This window comes from Octopus bimaculoides, chromosome 9 (genome assembly GCF_001194135.2).
Source record: "Octopus bimaculoides isolate UCB-OBI-ISO-001 chromosome 9, ASM119413v2, whole genome shotgun sequence".
Taxonomy (NCBI): Eukaryota; Metazoa; Mollusca; class Cephalopoda; order Octopoda; family Octopodidae; genus Octopus; species Octopus bimaculoides.
This window is the reverse complement of record NC_068989.1, coordinates 34854175-34872168: the sequence shown is the minus strand read 5'-3', so window position 1 is coordinate 34872168 and position 17994 is coordinate 34854175. Positions and strand designations below refer to the sequence as shown.

Genomic DNA, 17994 nt, shown 5'->3' with positions numbered 1-17994 from the left:
CAGGAGGACATCTCCTCCAGCTGGTTTATCGACACACGACTGTGTCCTGTTTGCCAAGGGAAGTTATCCCTCTCACCAACATCTGCAACTTCTTTCAGTCATTTGACTGTGGCCAAACTAGGGCACTGCCTTGAAGGGTTTTAGTCAAATAAATTGACCTCATTATTTTTTTCTTTTGTATGCCTAGTACTTAGTCTATTGATCTGTTTTTCTGAACTGCTAAGTTACAGGGAACATAAACACAGCACCACTAGTTGTCAAGTGGTGGTAGGGGACAAACATAAAGACACACACATATATATATATATGAGACTATAGTAGAAGACATACATATATATATATATATATCATATAATTTCTTTTATGCTGGAACTAAAGGTAAATAACACTATAAGTGTAGAATGTTAGGTTAAAACAACTCTTGGATGGACACAATTGAAAGTAGCCCAAGCACACAAACACGTGTGTGCTATAATCTTAATTAAAAAAGGAACAGCAAAGTTAGTTGGCCAACTAGGATCTTTCTGTTGGCAGATCTTAAGAAAGTGAACGAAAAGGAATGAGTTTCAAAAATTGAGGAGAATAAGTCAGTTTTAGATGAGAAGAATTGATATTAAGAGGAAAATGTTGTTAAATATCTTTATTACACCTACATTAGAAAAAGATGATACATTGATTAGATGTGTGGGAGATAAGTAAAGACATTAGAAAATGGATGTGATATCATACTGTTATCATATCAGGATTTTATACATGAAGATCAACTCATAAATTGCTCAGCACTCTTCAAGAGTTGGTGTTCAGTCAGACGATCCTGAGATTTGGCATCACAGGAACCCAATATATCTTGTTTGTGTGCCTATGCGCGTGCACACACACACGCATATATATCATTGGGTGTAGGAAATGGAGTAGGTAAATACATACAACCTGTGTTTCCAACGCAAAATTTCATGTTAGCTCTTTGTTCCTGTCCATGACAAAATCGCAGACGGATCTTTCGGATTTGGCAGGCGCCACTTTTTATTTGTTTTATTTAGTGTGTTTTCTACCGAAACACTTTAAAACTTCATATACTTGTATATTTTGTCTTATAGAACAGAGAAAAAATTTCAACCAATCACTAGGGCTTTAGGGTTGGGGTCATGAGTATTTTTGCAAAAATACTCATAACCCGAACCCTAAAACCCTAAAGCTAAAACCAGTACAAACGCACGAACGATGTCATAAATAACAGTACCACTGATAGTTGTTGTAGACAAACAACGGTACTAATTTTATTCAAGGGAAAAGATCTCATTACACCGTCACAACGTGTTGTTGACAATCCACAGCAGTAATTGTTTTCACCTCAATAGACGTCAGTGATTGGTTGAAATTACCGAAATACGAGAATTTTAACACGAAATAACTTTAAAAAGATAAAATTTTATCAATAACACTAAGAGTAAAAGATGTTTTATATGACACATTCTACCAGTGTCCCAAGTTTGAAAGTGTTTCGTTAAGAAAACAAGTGGCGCCCGCCAAATCAGAAGGATCCTTGCAGACTACAACATACACGTGATCACAAAAACACAAATTTCACATCTTGCGAAGTAAACACAGCAGACTACCTCATAAAGGTCACTGCTAGTTCTCACTGAGCACGCAACCATGTGGTGTCATCTGTTGGCGCACTACAGAAGTAGTCCGGGAACTTTTTGATACCACCTTGTATTGGGTTAAACGACCCTTCAAACAGAAAAAGTTAAAGACTTCCATAATATGCTTTAGTGTGCGTGTATATGCATGTATATGAATGTATATGCTTTGTTATAAACAGAAATAGCTCTGACGAAAGTAGCATTAATTTTTAAGTTTGTTCAGCTTTTCTCAATTGATCAATAAACCAATTGGGAAAGCTATCAGTAACGAATCTATAAATACTGCTGAAAACAGCTGTAAGCCAAATTTACTCCAATAAATGAAAAATATGACCATTATTTATGGCCTGTCATGTATGTGTGTGTGTGTGCGCGCGCACACACACATTACAGTAATCCCTCGCCATATCGCGGTTTATTATTTGAGCTTACGTCGATTCCTCTGTGGCGTTGTTTTGCATTCATAATGAAATACATATATACAAATAATAAAATAATTTTTAAAAATATACAGTACAGTAGTTTCTACTTCGCGGATTTTCACCTATCGCGGTGGGGTTCGGAACGTAACACCCGCGATAGTCGAGGGATTACTCTGTGTGTGTGTGTGTGTGTGTATGTGTGTGTATATATATATATGTATATATACACAGACACATATACATAAGTTCTATAAGTCTGGCATAAGTTTTGTAAAGTAGGATTTTGTTTTTTTATTTAAAAAAACTTAGAAAATCATTGCAGATATAGAATTAGCTTTTTAAAACACTTCTTGACAATAAATATCAAATTTCAGATCATCAGAAATTATTGTTCCTACATCGTTAATTGTAAAAATCGAGAGAACAACAATAGTATTAAGTCCTTACAGACATACACTGACATTCCATATGGACCCTGTCGTAACATCTCTTAGCATGAATATCTAGCTAGCCGTGCGTGCATGTATGTTGGTGTGTATTCAACACACACGCACACAACATGATTTTGTAATTTGTTCTCAGAACATGCTACCGTGCGTATATACAAATACTTACATATGGAAATAGACACGTGTAGCCGTGTAAATAAAGATTGATGGCATGCGATTTTAAGAAAGGTCTTTATGTAAAGGTAATGGGAGGCGTATTAATTCAAATATCTATACACATACTCTCCTGAAGAGAAGAAAAGTTCCGCAGATATTATTTCTAAATAAAACATTGTATATTTCTATCTAATGTACTGGATATAATTTAAGGTATGCTGATTTAATGTGGCGTGTAGTTTAACAATATTCCTCTTTACATGTCGCCGGTCTTAGCAGAAACATAATCACATCGGACGGACGGACACACACACAGTGTGCGTGTGTATAGGATTGCATGTAAACATTACTTTAGAACGAAAACCTCATCAAATTTCAATAGAAACGAATTGATAAAATTTTATTAATATTCAAAACTATTGAGTATGACATAAAATAAGCAAGAAGTCCCAAATACGGAATAAACATGCTCACATAAATAATGATTAATAAACAATACAATCCCCGCCCACTCGAACTGTGTGTGTAAAAAAGGAAGGCATAGTTAGCATTTGAAAAACACTATTGTACCTTAACAGATGTTACCAAAGTTTATTTCATACTGGGTGGGATTCAGTTCCAAAGAGGGACTTACTGTGATCTGGCACGTTGAACAAATGTCTTTTTAGAATTTTGAAAGAGAAAATATGGGTCTTTTTTTACATTCTTTTCAAGTTTAAAAATACTCAGACTTGAAAAAAAAAAAAACTTCTCCAAAACAAAATAACCTTTCAGTAAAAGTACATTATACTCATTCAAGATAGTCAATACGTTTTAACAAGAACTTGAGATTTGTGTGGAATCGTCAAGTTTAGCATGGACTTAAGTTATAAACATTTTCAAAAGTTTACATCTTATATAACCGGAATACAACCCCTAAACATTACATAGTTGTAATGATAGGTTCAACACATGAAAGGCTAGAAAAACGGGCGTCAAATGATGTTGATTATAATCATGCAGCATATAATCATATTTCAGGTCTGAAGTAATATCCTATATTCTAACATCCAATGTGTACTAATTCCCCACAAATGGTTTCAATACAATTTTAACAGAAAGATTTAGAAAAATTAGATGAAAGTTCAAGGCAGAAATCTTAACACGCCAGCCCAATATGCTAGAAATAGTAGTCGAATCTACCAAAGATTACATCCTACTAGGAAGGACACATTGGATTATATGATACTGGATATACACTGCCTCGACATAAATGGTGTACCATGACATGGCTTGGAGGTGACCTGGGGCTAAAACAACAAAAGTTAGAGGTGGATAAAAAGTTCTAACAACGCTTTGATATGAATACTTTACAAAAAAGTTTTAAGACAAACTGAAATGAAAATACAATCTTAAATATAAACAGATTGAATTTGTATAATTTTTTAAAAGAATAAACAACATATTTTAAGTTTGGCTGCATATGACATTAGTAATGTCACTAACTATGAAGAGTCCGATAGGGAAATGATGAAATACTTGAAGTCCATCTCTTTAGACAAGTGAAACTGAAACAATAATTTCATATCCGTGTGATTGAAAACGTGAGAAAAAAACAGCGTGATAGTGATAAAAGTAAAATAAATTGTTAATGTTTGGTGGCATTAAAGCAAAAGAACAGATTGGCTTCGTTGATGACAGCCGGGGAGTATCATGTGCCTGGCTAACAAATTACATGACTAAGCTGGATGATGCAACATTTCCGCCAAGTGAAAATATGACAGATTGGGTCAAGCAAAACATCGACTACTTGTCCATTGTTCACACAGTTATCAACAGACAAAATAAAAGTTACTCACCCAATCCATGTTATCGAAAGGATCAGAACGAAATTCGTCTTTAAGAATTCCGTCGTTCGTATTAAATAACATGTCCAAAAGCCGCTCGTTTTCTGGACCTTCGTTCATCTTGTGACAGCAATGATGGGTTACTTCAAAATATTACATAAACTGACAGATAAACAATGTAACCGTGGGAGTGAACAATATTGAAAAGTCCGGATGAGATGAAGTTTTAGTTTTCTGATATGGTCTGAGGTGTTACGAAGTATTTTGAAATCTGTTTAGTTTTAGCAAGAAAAAGTGTTTTCGTAAGAGTACCATTGTAAATTAGTAAATGTTTACTATTTGTGAACTCATTGTGTGTTCATCATTTCATCGTGAAGAGTTGTGTTGATCTGAACAACAATAACAAGAGACAGTGTTGTGACACATCAGCAACTGTCAGCAAGATTGACGATGACGTGGCTCTTCCTTAACAAATCTCGTTAACTACGTAGTCACCAAAGGTGATTGATGAAAATACTTCAAACTTATATTTGTCCGATAGATAAGGTAGATTTAGTAAACGGAAAATCTTTATTAGCGAAGATTATTAAGGGATTTATTTATAGACATGTTTATAAATGTATTTATAGACTTATTTCATTAAAAAGCGATCCCAATGGGTTTGGTTGCTATGCGATAACTTAGAGTTATTTCCTCTTCGCTTGCAATTAGTGGCCGCCAGATGTCGATAAATGTTCTTCCGTTCTCTCCTTCTTTCAGAAGTTTTATCGTCATGCTACAATCGCAGTGGGTGAAAGTTCGATCCCACGTGGCTCGACTGCCGGCCCTTGTGGAAAGAATTCTCTATGATCCACATTTTCCATTGCCAATCATGTTTTGTCTTATCCTGGCAGAAATCGTCGTTAATTACTTTATTATAAACCGAATAAAATGTAAGTTGCTTGCCTCCTCTCTCTTGATTGTGTGGAACAGTAAATATGGTTTGTGTACTTTTTAACTTTTTTGCTTCCTAGTTATGCGATGTGCATTCACTGTCTTTAACATGATGAGATACCACAGATGATAATAAAGTGAACCCAGAATAATACCATTCTGTTTTATGTTGAAATAGAGCTGAAGGGTAGTGATAACATTTATCTGTAAATATGCTTGGCGAATTCTTTAATTCTACACCCCACATAAAAAGGTTGAGTGCTATCAATAACAATTCAAGAGTTTGAAGGATGTTGGGGAATTGTGTTTCAAGTTTTCGGCAAAAGAAATATAGAAAATTGGTAATCGAGAATTCGTTCGAAAATTCTGTTTGAGACATCAAAGTGCCCCAAAAAGGGGTAACCTCTCTCACTTACAAAGAGAAAACAAGATAGCTCGACCTGCTGGAAATAGCAGCCAAATCGCTCTCAAATATCATCACCCTACTTTAAGGAAAAAGACGTGTACACTTCAGTGTTGTCCTACATGCAACATGCCTTAATATAGGATGGGATAGTGGCGCTTGAGTACTTTCTTTCATCATAGGTGTGCTCGATCCGGTTTTACCTGCTCCCACATAATAGCAGGAAAAAAAATTAAACGTTTAATTCATTTCAATGATGAGTTATGTTGACTAACTGACGTTTAAAAATCCTGTTGCACGGTGCCCTTTTTATACTCCAACAGAACTCTCTCTCTCTCTCTCTCTGAGCCATATACCTTTAAAGGGAAGTTTAGAACTCTTGGTAGAAATGGGGCGCTTCATTTCAAAAGGCATCACATGCCTATTTAAAGATGCTGGCTTCAACGATGCAAAATTACTATTGCTAATAGTAATTTCTTACCTTGTCTCATATTTATTGGAAATCACTCCCAGCATATAATTAGTCTTATCTACACTGGATTGATGAAATGCAAAGTTGATTCCAGTGGGATTTGAAAGCTGAATGTAGAGGGATATCACCAGAGATGGGCACCGTTAATCGAAAAGTTGATTTTGTTAATCCGTTAATTCTTTGAAAATGTAACCGAAGTTAACGTTAACTTTTATTGAAAAAAGGCATAACTACAGTTTAATACCCCATTTACTTTGTTGCCTCATAACTTCCAGAAAAATGGATATTATGGGTTAATGTTTACAATATTACCCTTTTTAACGAAACTTCCACCAAATAATCGCTTATATCCTGTAGCTTGAGTGTATATGAAGATTTGTTGAAAAACATTTTCCCCTTCGTAACTTTCTCGAAAATAGGTATTGTTTAATGAAATTTTATAGAAATACTTTTCAAACGGTGTAGATTACGATTAAAAAGAAATTTGTAGGCAAACTTTTTTGGAAGGGGCGGAGTTTCGGACCAGACGGCCCACATAAGTTGGAGTTTCTCTATTTTGATGGGGATTTTTTCCAGTGTTTTTCACCAGTCTTCAGAAAGCATCTTTGTATGAAAAAAAAAAGGAAAAAATTATAAATATTTTTTTTTCACTCCTGCCAATCCCCTACCACCCCAGTCCAAAATGATTTTGACGGGTTTTTTCACTACGCACTTAAAACCCGTGAGAAACATTTTCGGTTTTAAAAAAAAATTGTTAATTTCAGAGGAAAATGTCTGATCGAAGGGAGACCTGGCTGTTGCTTCTAGCACATCCCAAAACTTCCCTCCTCGTTTCGTTCTCACTCTCACATTTTTTGATATTTTTCTCCCCATATACAAATTTTATCAAATGATGATGTCAAAGTAACACACGTGTCGTCTCAACCAAGCAAAAGCCATGTTATGTGTGTAAGAAAAAAGACACCTAAAAACATCTGTAGTGTTCATATTAATCTGTCAAATGTAATGCTTATTTGTTCATGTTATTTTGAATTATTCAGGTTCAAGAGGGGTGTCCACAATATTTGTAACTTTGAAAATTTTTTACATACAGATTTGAAATTTTGTCAGTGGGTGCTTTATATACCACTGGTTTGTAGTTATGTAATTTTAGCTGATCTTGTAGAGTAAATTTGATTTTTATGGGCATATAAATTTAATTAACAGGTGCATTATGGATAAACACTAAAATTGACATTCTTAATGCATCTTACCTGTTTGATTTGTTATTGAAATTATTCCAGATGGCAACAAACAAAAATTTTGCACTTTTCAAGATGAGGTAATTTAATTTGAACTAATTGAAATACAGGTATAATCAATACAAGATCTTATTCCTCGGTGTGGAATAATTTTTTTTCCACAGTTTTTTCAGGTGCATTCAATGTATCTGACCTTTAAACCCAATGCAAGCCACTTTTTTCTGGACAAGAAAGGTGGGAAGGGTGGTGAGGACCTCGAATTTTCCCATCAAGTGGGTTTTGTTTAACAGGTCTTTTTTTCTTTTCCAGATTATTTTACATGTGTTCATCAAATTTGATGTCGAAATCACACATAAACAGCTCCTTTTTCCAGAAAAGGAAAGATTTGGCTGTTATTTCTAGCATGCCCTGCTACCACGTAACAGCTATTTGTGTTCACACTGAAATATTTACAAATTTTTTCCCTCCATTTATTTTTTCCACTTTATGGAAGTCAATATTTTCTCTGTTGACATCTACCCCAGTTAATTTTGCTTTTCTTCCAGTTCTGTGCTTTCTGGAAGAATAGCCCTCACATTATCTCAAAGCTACGAGAATTCACTAACAGGATTCGTTTATTCTTCTAAAGATTTCATAGAGGAATTAGATAAAACAGGTTTGGGCCAATTTAAACACTAAAGGGTTAAAAAGTGCCAAAACTATAAAATCAGCTTTTTTGACCTTTTTGAGGGCTTTAGAACCCAAAAGCTATGGGGTTTTTTGTCTTTTATTTTATAGTTTTAAATTTTAAAGAGCCTAAAAAAGGCTGAAAGAACGACACATACAATATACTAAGACAATCTGGAAGCAATAGAAACTCTTAAATGTTTACTGTTTTTTATGAAATTTTTGGGTTAAATGTAACAGATAATGATTTTCAAAGTTCACTTAAAAGTTAAATTGTTAACAAAAATGTCAGCTTTGTTAATTAACAGATTAACAGACTTACATCCAGCTCTGGATATAACTATATTCTACAAAGCTGTCACAGTAGATTAAATCAATTAAATTTCATTGAAATGATTCAAATAAGATCAAAATTTTCATAAAATAAGACAGTGTAGGTGGAAGTGAATCTCATCTTTTGAGTCAACTGGCAAATGTGATGCTTCTAGTTTATTTGACCTACTTTTTACATATATATACAAACGTATTCATTTTACAAGGAAAAAGTTGACAGTGACATTGAAGTTTCAGTTTGTCTTTATCAAACTGTCTGATGAAAGTGAGCAACTTGAAAATTTACAGTTACTGTCAGCCTTTTACTTCAAAAGTTAATAAATACTAAAATGTATTGAGCAATTTTTCAGTTTAACGTTAAACTGTTTTTATAACTTGATATTATCATCATTTAATGTCCTTTTCATACTGGCATTGGTCGGACAGTTTGATAGGTCAACAGGAACCGACAAGCCAGAGGACTGTGCTGACCTCCAATGTCTGCTTTGGCATGGTTTCTATGGCTGAATGCCCTTCATAATGCCAACTACTTTACAGAGTATACTGGGTGCTTTATTCCATGAGCCAGCACTGGTGAGGTCACCAAGTGTTCACAAAACAAGACTACTCAACTGAGTCGAGTATAGTAATGAAGGATATGAAAGTATGATAGGGGGACAGGAGCAGGTATCTTGCTGAATCGGGGAATATATATATACAGAGAGAGAAATAGCAGGAATGTAGTAACATTGATTATGTATGCCAATAATATGGCAGAAGAAAAATAACTCTGGATCATTCTGCATGTGAAATACATATATGGTAGAGTCTCACATATGTAACCAGAATAAAAGAAAAGGGCTTAAAATATTGCAGCTAAAATAAAATTTGAATGGGTTACCAATTAAATAAAATATTCAAATAAGCGAAGCCATTCAATACTGATCAACCATCTTTCACCCAAGAAGTAAGCCTAAAATAAAAGAAAAGAGCTTTAAAATACTGCAGGTAAATGTAAAATTCAATGAAAATAATCTGATGTATTATCATAAATTCCCATGTATCAAAAATTGCTTTAAGATTTTTGATACATTGAGATTTATTTTTGCTTATTATTTATACAATATTATAAAGATGATCTTTATTTTCTTTCATTATGATTAACTCTATGACATCTGCATTTATTTGAGGGAAACTTCGACTTACCTAACAGGAAAATGAACTGACAAACAGTTAACTAACTAAAAATTAAAATTTTTAAAGTAAAGTAAAATAATTTGCCAAAAATAAACAAAGAAAACATTCAATTACTTAAACAGGCTTAAATTTTACTATAGTCAGACAATTTAGTTACCTACTTTCTTTACATTTGTAAAAAATTTTAGTAAATATAAAAAAGATTTTAACTACTAATGTTACAAAATATTATGGCAGTTATCACTTTATTTTCATATATTGAAATAATTTAAAATTTATTTACAGTCAAGCTTAGCAATAATGAAATAATTTGGATGAAAGATGATTGATCAATATTGAATGGCTTGCTTATTTGAATACTTTATTTAATTGGCAACCCATTCAAATTCTATTTTAGCGGCAATATTTTAAGTTCTTTTCTTTTATTTTAGGCTTGCTTCTTATCCTGTATTTTGCCAGGTTTATTAAATACTTAAGAATAATGTTATTCCTTGCTTGCACTTTTTATTCTAATAAATTTTGCTTACTTTTTTTATATTTCATTTCTTATTGATCAATAATTGATGCCTATTCATTTTCGTTAGAAATTGTAAATTGAATGGCACTTTCTTTACATTGAGTATTATGAAATCTGCCTATGTAGAAATAATTTTTTAATTAACATTTATCAGAAAAATTTTTTTTTTTAAAGAGCGCAATAATAAAAAAAAATATAAAGCACTAACTATGAGCAATGAGGAACCAAATGAATTAGGAGAAAAGGTCAACTAAGAAACAAAACAATTATAGGCTGGATTTTCTGTTTGCCTTGTATTGACAAATTATCATTTAAGTATCTTTGTAATTGCATGACATATTTACAACTGACAATTATTGAAAGCTGCATAACTTGTTTTCTCTTTAATATATATTTATGGGGTCAGCAAGAAAAGATATATCTGGTGGAGATCTTTCATTTGAACACAAATAAAGTATAGTTTGCTTTTCAAAAAACTGAGATATTTTGGGTTAAAGTCAATCTTCGGGCTTACTTACCATTTCTTTGGCTACATAAAAGCTAAACTCACATGTTCAATAGTAGTATTTATAGTTCACTCACACAGTAAGAAGCACACGAAAATTATACTGCCTATGCTTTATAAACAGTTATGTGATCACAAATAATTATCTTTTTCATCTTTGCTTGCAAAACCACAGAGCAGTGTTCAAATTTGCATCCTGTTCATTCTTTTTTTGGAAGATATTCATCTTTAGTTCATTTATTTTCCAGGTCTCTCTTTTTTTTTTTTGTAAGATATTCGCCTTTAGTTTGTTAATTTCTTGGGTCTTTTTTTCTTTTTTGTAACATATTTGCCTTTAGTTCATTAATTTCCCAGATCAGCTGAAATTTACTTTCTGACAGTCGATTGTTGTCACTGTTCAGTGAGAACACTTGTTCTTTTAGTTTCCCATTTTATTTCATTAAAAGATCAATTTTCTGGTTCAAGTTTTTTCCTATCATGTTCCTGAAACTGCTGTGTATACTTTTCTCTGACTTTGTGGAAAGATTTGGTCTCCCCTACAAAGTTTTGGCGAACAGTTTGCAATTCTGACTTGTTTCTTTTATCTCACAGACATCTTTCTGTATTGACTTCTCTTTCAGAATGTTCCGTTTCTTTGTGCTGCACTGGTGCCATCCTCCGAGCTGGTTGCTCGATTGGGCAATGATCTCTTGTGTCAATACAGTGCTTCACACTACACTGGAGCAGCAGTTCCAATTTCAGTGGGATCATTGTCATTCGTAACACTTTCATTTCACCAGCAGCAATAGTCCACTCTACCTCCTTGACAGGGATTAATCTTCCTTTCACCCAAAGCTTCATTGAGCAGAAGTCCAGTTGACACCCTGTAGACGCCAAATAGTCCATACCTAAGAGACAAGGATACTCCATCTCCACCACATATGCTGGAAGTATGACCTTTTGTTCTGCAATTTCAATCAGGACATCAACCGGTTCTCTCAGTTCAGTACAATGCCTGGTAGCACCACACAACTGCTGTGATGACTCTGGTAGGTCTTGATGCTGTAACATCTCGGATCTCACAAAAGTCTGCTCCGAGGCCAGATCAATCACAAGGTGACACTTCTGGCTGTCAATTCTACCATCCACATGTATGCTGTCAATTACAATCGTTTTACATCCTCTCGGGATAGGTTGTGAGAGACTGAATATGGGTAGGTGTGAGAGACTGAATATGGCCATTTAAATGCTAAAGTGTTAAAGTTGTCCTGCTCTGTTGGAAACCCTTAAATTAAAAAAATGTTTTTCATCTTTTACCTGTTTTACTTATTGTACTGCAACCATCCTAGGGTACTGATTGCTTTGAAGGGTTAGTCAAACAAATGAACCCCAGTACTCATTTTTTAAGCCTGGTACTTTTGCTGAAGTGCCAAGTTATGACAACAGAAACAAACCAACACTGATTATTTAGCTAGGGTGGAGGATAGCAAATACAAACACTAACACACACACACACATATATGATGGGCTTCCACTGTCAAATTCACTCACAAGATACTTGCGCAGGGTGTTATGTAGTGGGACTGAACCCAAATCCACATGGTTGCAAAGCAAGCTTCTTGACCATACAGCCAAGCCTGCACCTTAACCAATCAGTTTTGTTCATTTGTTTAAAACTGTGTTTACTAAGTCAGAAATTGTAAGTAAATTCATTCATATATTTAGAAAATATGGCAGATGCATCATAAAATGGGTAACATTTAATTGCTATTGATTTTTCTTTTGCAAATTTTAAAATATTGAACACCTTGTTGATTATATCTCAAAATAAAAAGTAAAACAACTATTTACAGACTATGTAAGAAGGCTTCCACAAAGCCCCTGATATTGTTGCAAAGCAAAAGAATGAAGTTTTTTATCAACTGTTGCCCAATTTACAAAGTGCTTTAATTATGATAATGAGCAATTTTTTAAATCATAATTGTCTTCATCATCATCACTGTCACCACCACTGCTGCCACCATCATCATCAGCATCAAATAGAATCAATTATATTAATTTTTTTCGTTATTTTATAATCATTTGTGAATTGTCATAATCATGTAACTACTTCTGTTGTTCTCTTGTGTTGCCACTGTTATCCCAATAAGGTTCCACTATATTATTGATCCATGACCTAAATCACTCATTATGCAAATGAGTGATAATACGCAAACTGAATTTAAATAGCTGAATAAGATTTATATACAAAATTTTTCAAATAAAATTATTGTTATTCTTTTACTTGTTTCAGTTATTGGGCTGTGACCATATTGTTACTGGATTGCAGGCCACTATCTCGAAGAGTTCAATCATATCAATTTTAGTGCTTATTTTTAAGTCTTGTACTTATTGTATCAGTTTTATTTTGCTAAACCTCTGAGTCACAGGGACATAAATATACCAAAGCCAATGAGAGCAGTGAGAGACAAAGATGCACATGCACACAAACACACACATTGTGTATGTACATATGTATGGATGAACGTATATACATATAACAGGCTTCCTTACAGTTTTTGTCTATCAGATACTCTCACAATCTGGGGATATAAAAGTAGACTGTTGCTCAATGTGCCACTTGATGATACTAAACCCAAAAGCATTTGATTGCAAAATGAACTTCTTAACTACTGAACTATGCCTACACTTAATTATATTTAGGAGATAAAAGACAGAAAATAAAATATGAAATGAAATTTAATGAGAATCATAGCTGGTTGATTCAATGAGGTATTGGGGCTGTGCTGTATTCTCAGTCAAAATAATTACTTTCACGTGTTCAGTCCACTTTACTGATTTGGTATGATGGCTAATCATATATTCTTCTTAGGTTATTCACAATGTGAGGTAGGTTGTACATGTAAACAATGACCACACTAGAGTTTGATTAAGTTTGCTAATAGTTTATTGTCAGTACCGCCTGACTGGCCTTCATATGATTTTCGAGCGAGATCGTTGCCAGTGCCCCTGAACTGGCTCTTGTGCGGGTGGCACATAAAATGCAACATTTTGAGCGTGGCCGTTGCCAGTACCGCCTGACTGGCCTTCGTGCGGGTGACACGTAAAAGCACCCACTACACTCTCTGAGTGGTTGGCGTTAGGAAGGGCATCCAGCTGTAGAAACTCTGCCAAATCAGATTGGAGCCTGGTGTTGCCATCCGGTTTCACCAGTCCTCAGTCAAATCGTCCAACCCATGCTAGCATGGAAAGCGGACATTAAACAATGATGATGATCCAATAAATAAATGGAATTATTTTCAACAAACTAACAGTTAGTAATCTTCTGTATATAACTTTATATATAAAGTGGATAATATGAAAGTAGTGTAAAGAATTTAAATCATTCTCTTTTACTCTTTTACTTGTTTCAGTCATTTGACTGTGGCCATGCTGGAGCACCGCCTTTAGTCAAGCAGATCAACCCCAGGACTTATTCTTTGTAAGCCTAGTACTTATTCTATCAGTCTCTTTTGCCGAACCGCTAAGTTATGGGGACGTAAACACACCAGCACTGGTTGTCAAGCGATGGTGGGGGAACAAACACACATATATATACATATATATATATATATATATATACATATATACGATGGGCTTCTTTTCAGTTTCCATCTACCAAATCCACTCACAAGGCTTTGGTCGGCCCGAGGCTATATAATTAATGTGCTTTACTTGACATTACAAGTTAAGGTGAGTGCCTTTTGTCAAGTATGACATAAACGTGTTACTTAAAAGTAAAAGAGTAGGAGAGAACAACTCACTGAGACAAACAACATAGATTCTCCTAGATGACTTAGCAGATGACTTGGTTCAATTTGCCAACCATTCTATAGCTTTTAACCATCCTAGAATGTTCCCCCCAACTGTTTGGCAGGTAGCTTGCATACTTCCATTAAAGTTTGTTGCCTTTATGAGGGGGTACTGAAAAGTTCCTGGCTTTGAGTAAAAGAAAATACACAAGGATCACTTAATTAAGATTTTGTCCAACATATTCCCTTCTCAGATTCACAGATATTTATTGCAGCGGTTCTTCAGTTTTTCTAAGCCCTGTAAAAGAACTTGGAAGATTTAGCCTAATTCAAGTAGAGAAAGACAACAATAAAAGCTAGAAAGCAGAGTACACAGAATAAAATACTAAAATGGAGAAAAGCGAACATAAAAGAGTCATAAAGAACAAGGGTGCATAGGCATATCGGTAGTAATGTCGGTGAATTTCAGGAAGCATGGAATTCGTAACGGATGCCGTTTTCTCAGTTAACAACAAACACAGGTAGCTTATTCCATGGTTCAACATTTCCAAGCATGAGAAAAACTTCCAACACTCATGGGCACTGTGCTGTTTTTTCTTTTGTTTTGTTTTTTAGTTTTATAAACATGTTGAGTGTTTGAGATATTGAATTGAAAACATGATAAAGTTGTTGTTAGAAATATGGTGGATAATTTTGGTTTATGTATGAGTATTCAATTTGGGCTATTATTCAAAAATGACTTAGCATAATTACAATTTTGGCAAAATATGAAGTATTTATTCATTTATTTCTAATTTACTTCAGATACAGAAATTGACTGGCGAGCATATATGCAAGAAGTTGAAGGTGTTGTAAATGGCACATATGACTATACAAAATTAAAAGGGGACACTGGACCTCTGGTGTAAGTTCTTTACTAAATGTTACTGATATCTATTTTGTTGTTGCTTAGCCCCAGGTCAAAACTGCTCAAGTAAATCTAGATCAAACCTGTGCTCATTTCATCTTATTGTGTTGAGTCAAAAGTTTAGCAATATTTTGATAACTTATTTGCTTTATTCATTATTTTACAACAAAAAGCAGCCTAGCATTCAATGTAGAGGTCATCATGTTGCACCACTTTCTGCCAGTTCTTTGATACCATATTGATACTAGTTCTTGTCTTTTGTGGCAAAGAACTCCTTCACTAAAGTTTCCACTTCTTAGTTGATGAAGCATTGCAAACACAGTGAGCTATGGATCGGAATGAGTAATAATCTGAGGGAGCCGGGTCCTGGTTATATGCTGGGTGTGGTATCATTTCCATTCCCTCAAATTCCTGGAGTTTATTCTGGGTTGTTCAAGAGTTATGAGAGGTTGTGTTTTGCTGCAGAAGAACTTGCTCTCTGTTAACCAATGCCAGGTATTTTTGCCACACAGTGGCATACATCTGTTCCAGTTGTTTGGAGCACAGGTTGGCATTGATAGTTTGACCATCCAGAATGAACTCATAGTGAATTATCCCTTCATAATTCCACCAGATGCAAAGCTTCACCATGTATTCAAAACACCCGTGCTTGGCAACAGATTCTGGAAGCTGGTCCTTGCTTAACCACTGCTTATGCACATTAGGATTGTGGAAAAATATTTCCCTTGGATTATTACTTGTTCTGATCCATAGCTCACTGCTTGCATTCACAATGCTTCATCAACCAAGAGCAGGTGGAGGTTTCAGTGAAAGAGTTCTTTGCTACAAAGGACAAGAACTGGTATCAACATGGGATCAAAGAACTGGCAGATAGATGGCTTCAAACAGTGCAACTTGATGGCCTCTACATTGAATGCTAGGTTACTTACATCTCAACACAATATATTTTAAGGCATACTATATCTAAGACATTTGAACCGTCAAAGTGTAAGCTAGCAATAAAAAGTTCATTCAGCTTTAAATTTAACCCTTGCAATTCTAAACTGTCTATGAAGAAGCAACTTAAAATTGTGGGTGTTACCATGGACACAAACTGGTGTGGACAGGATGTATCCTTGCCATCTGAAATAGAGCTGTGCAGAGGTTTGGATTGCTATGCAAAGTTGCAAACAATCTAGATACCAAAAAGTAGAGCATTTGCCTAAAAAGTACAAGTCAGAAGCACCATGAAATATGACTGGATCCTCCTGAATGAAGGCCACAGATAGTATACTTAGCCAACTTAATTTAATCCCAAAGAAAATTCTCAGGATCTTGTTAGAGTTGATGAAGTTGAGATCATCAAAAAGTTTTATCAACGGCCAAAATGACAGAAAAAGTTTATGCAACAACACTATTCTACATAATAGCTAAGAATGTTGCCAGTAAACCTAGTATGAGTCATTGTCACCTTCTCTTCCTCTAAGTCAGTCCATCCTTTAACTTTTTTAGTATTCTGTATATAATTATCTTTCATTTCTTATTTTGTATTTTGTATAGCTTTTAACATAGAAATGTTTATCTGTGTTTCAGATACCCTGCTGGATTTGTTTATATATTCTTAGGGTTATATCACCTCACAGAGAAGGGGACTAACATCCGTCTGGCACAGTATATATTTGCTGCTATTTATCTAGTTACACTACTTGTTGTCTTTGATATCTACAGGCAATCAAAACGAGTGAGTAAAGATTTTATATAAATGTTTTTGTATGTGTGTAGCTTTTCTACCCAATTTATTGGAGTTTTTTTACAGTAAAATTATTCGGACATAGAATTTCTAAGACTAGCTTAAATTAACAACCATTTATATGAGAGAAGAACAACTGAATTGCCCTAGTATAAAATTTGAAGGCTAAAGAAAACTAAATATAGTAAAACATTTCACTTTTACCTCAACCAATCATCATCTTCATCATCATCATCATATCATTATTATCATCATCATCATCATTGTTTTAACATCCACTTTTCCATGCTAACATGGGTCAGACAGAATTTGTCGAGGCAGATTTTCTGTGACTGGATACCCTTCCTGTCGCCAACCCTCACCTGTTTCTAAGTCAGTTAATATTTCACTATAGCCAGACACATTTTCAAAAAAAATTGGAAATGAAGGATGCTGCTTGTATGACACTGATGCTCATTTACAACTATCATTTGATGTCAAGACAAGGTGACAGTAAAGCTCACACACACATACTCATAAACACACATTCATGCATACACACACACACACACACACACATATATATATATAACTGGCAGAGATACCCGGCATTGCTTAGGATTAATAATGGCATAGTTTGTATATATATATATATATATATAGGCGTAGGTGTGGCTGTGTGGTAAGTAGCTTGCTTACCAACCACATGGTCCCGGGTTCAATCCCACTGCGTGGCATCTTGGGCAAGAGTCTTCTACTATAGCCTCGGGCCGACCAAAGCCTTGTGAGTGGATTTGGTAGACGGAAACTGAAAGAAGCCTGTCGTATGTATGTATATATATATGTATGTGTTTGTGTGTCTGT

At 34.6% G+C, this 17994-nt stretch overlaps 2 protein-coding genes across 2 annotated transcripts in view; one reads left to right on the top strand and one right to left on the bottom strand.

Annotated features, from left to right (window-relative positions):
* LOC106874288 (uncharacterized) overlaps positions 1-5164 on the bottom strand; it is a 32232-nt gene extending 27068 nt beyond the window's left edge. The window contains exon 1 of the mRNA XM_014921963.2: positions 4512-5164. Coding sequence (XP_014777449.2) covers positions 4512-4619 — 108 coding nt within the window. The 5' untranslated portion in view covers positions 4620-5164. The remainder of the gene's footprint in view (positions 1-4511) is intronic.
* A 50-nt stretch (positions 5165-5214) lies between these two features.
* Positions 5215-17994, top strand: part of LOC106874294 (dol-P-Man:Man(5)GlcNAc(2)-PP-Dol alpha-1,3-mannosyltransferase) — a 38574-nt gene continuing 25794 nt past the window's right edge. The window contains exons 1-3 of the mRNA XM_052970613.1: positions 5215-5431; positions 15320-15419; positions 16995-17142. Coding sequence (XP_052826573.1) covers positions 5221-5431; positions 15320-15419; positions 16995-17142 — 459 coding nt within the window. The 5' untranslated portion in view covers positions 5215-5220. The remainder of the gene's footprint in view (positions 5432-15319; positions 15420-16994; positions 17143-17994) is intronic.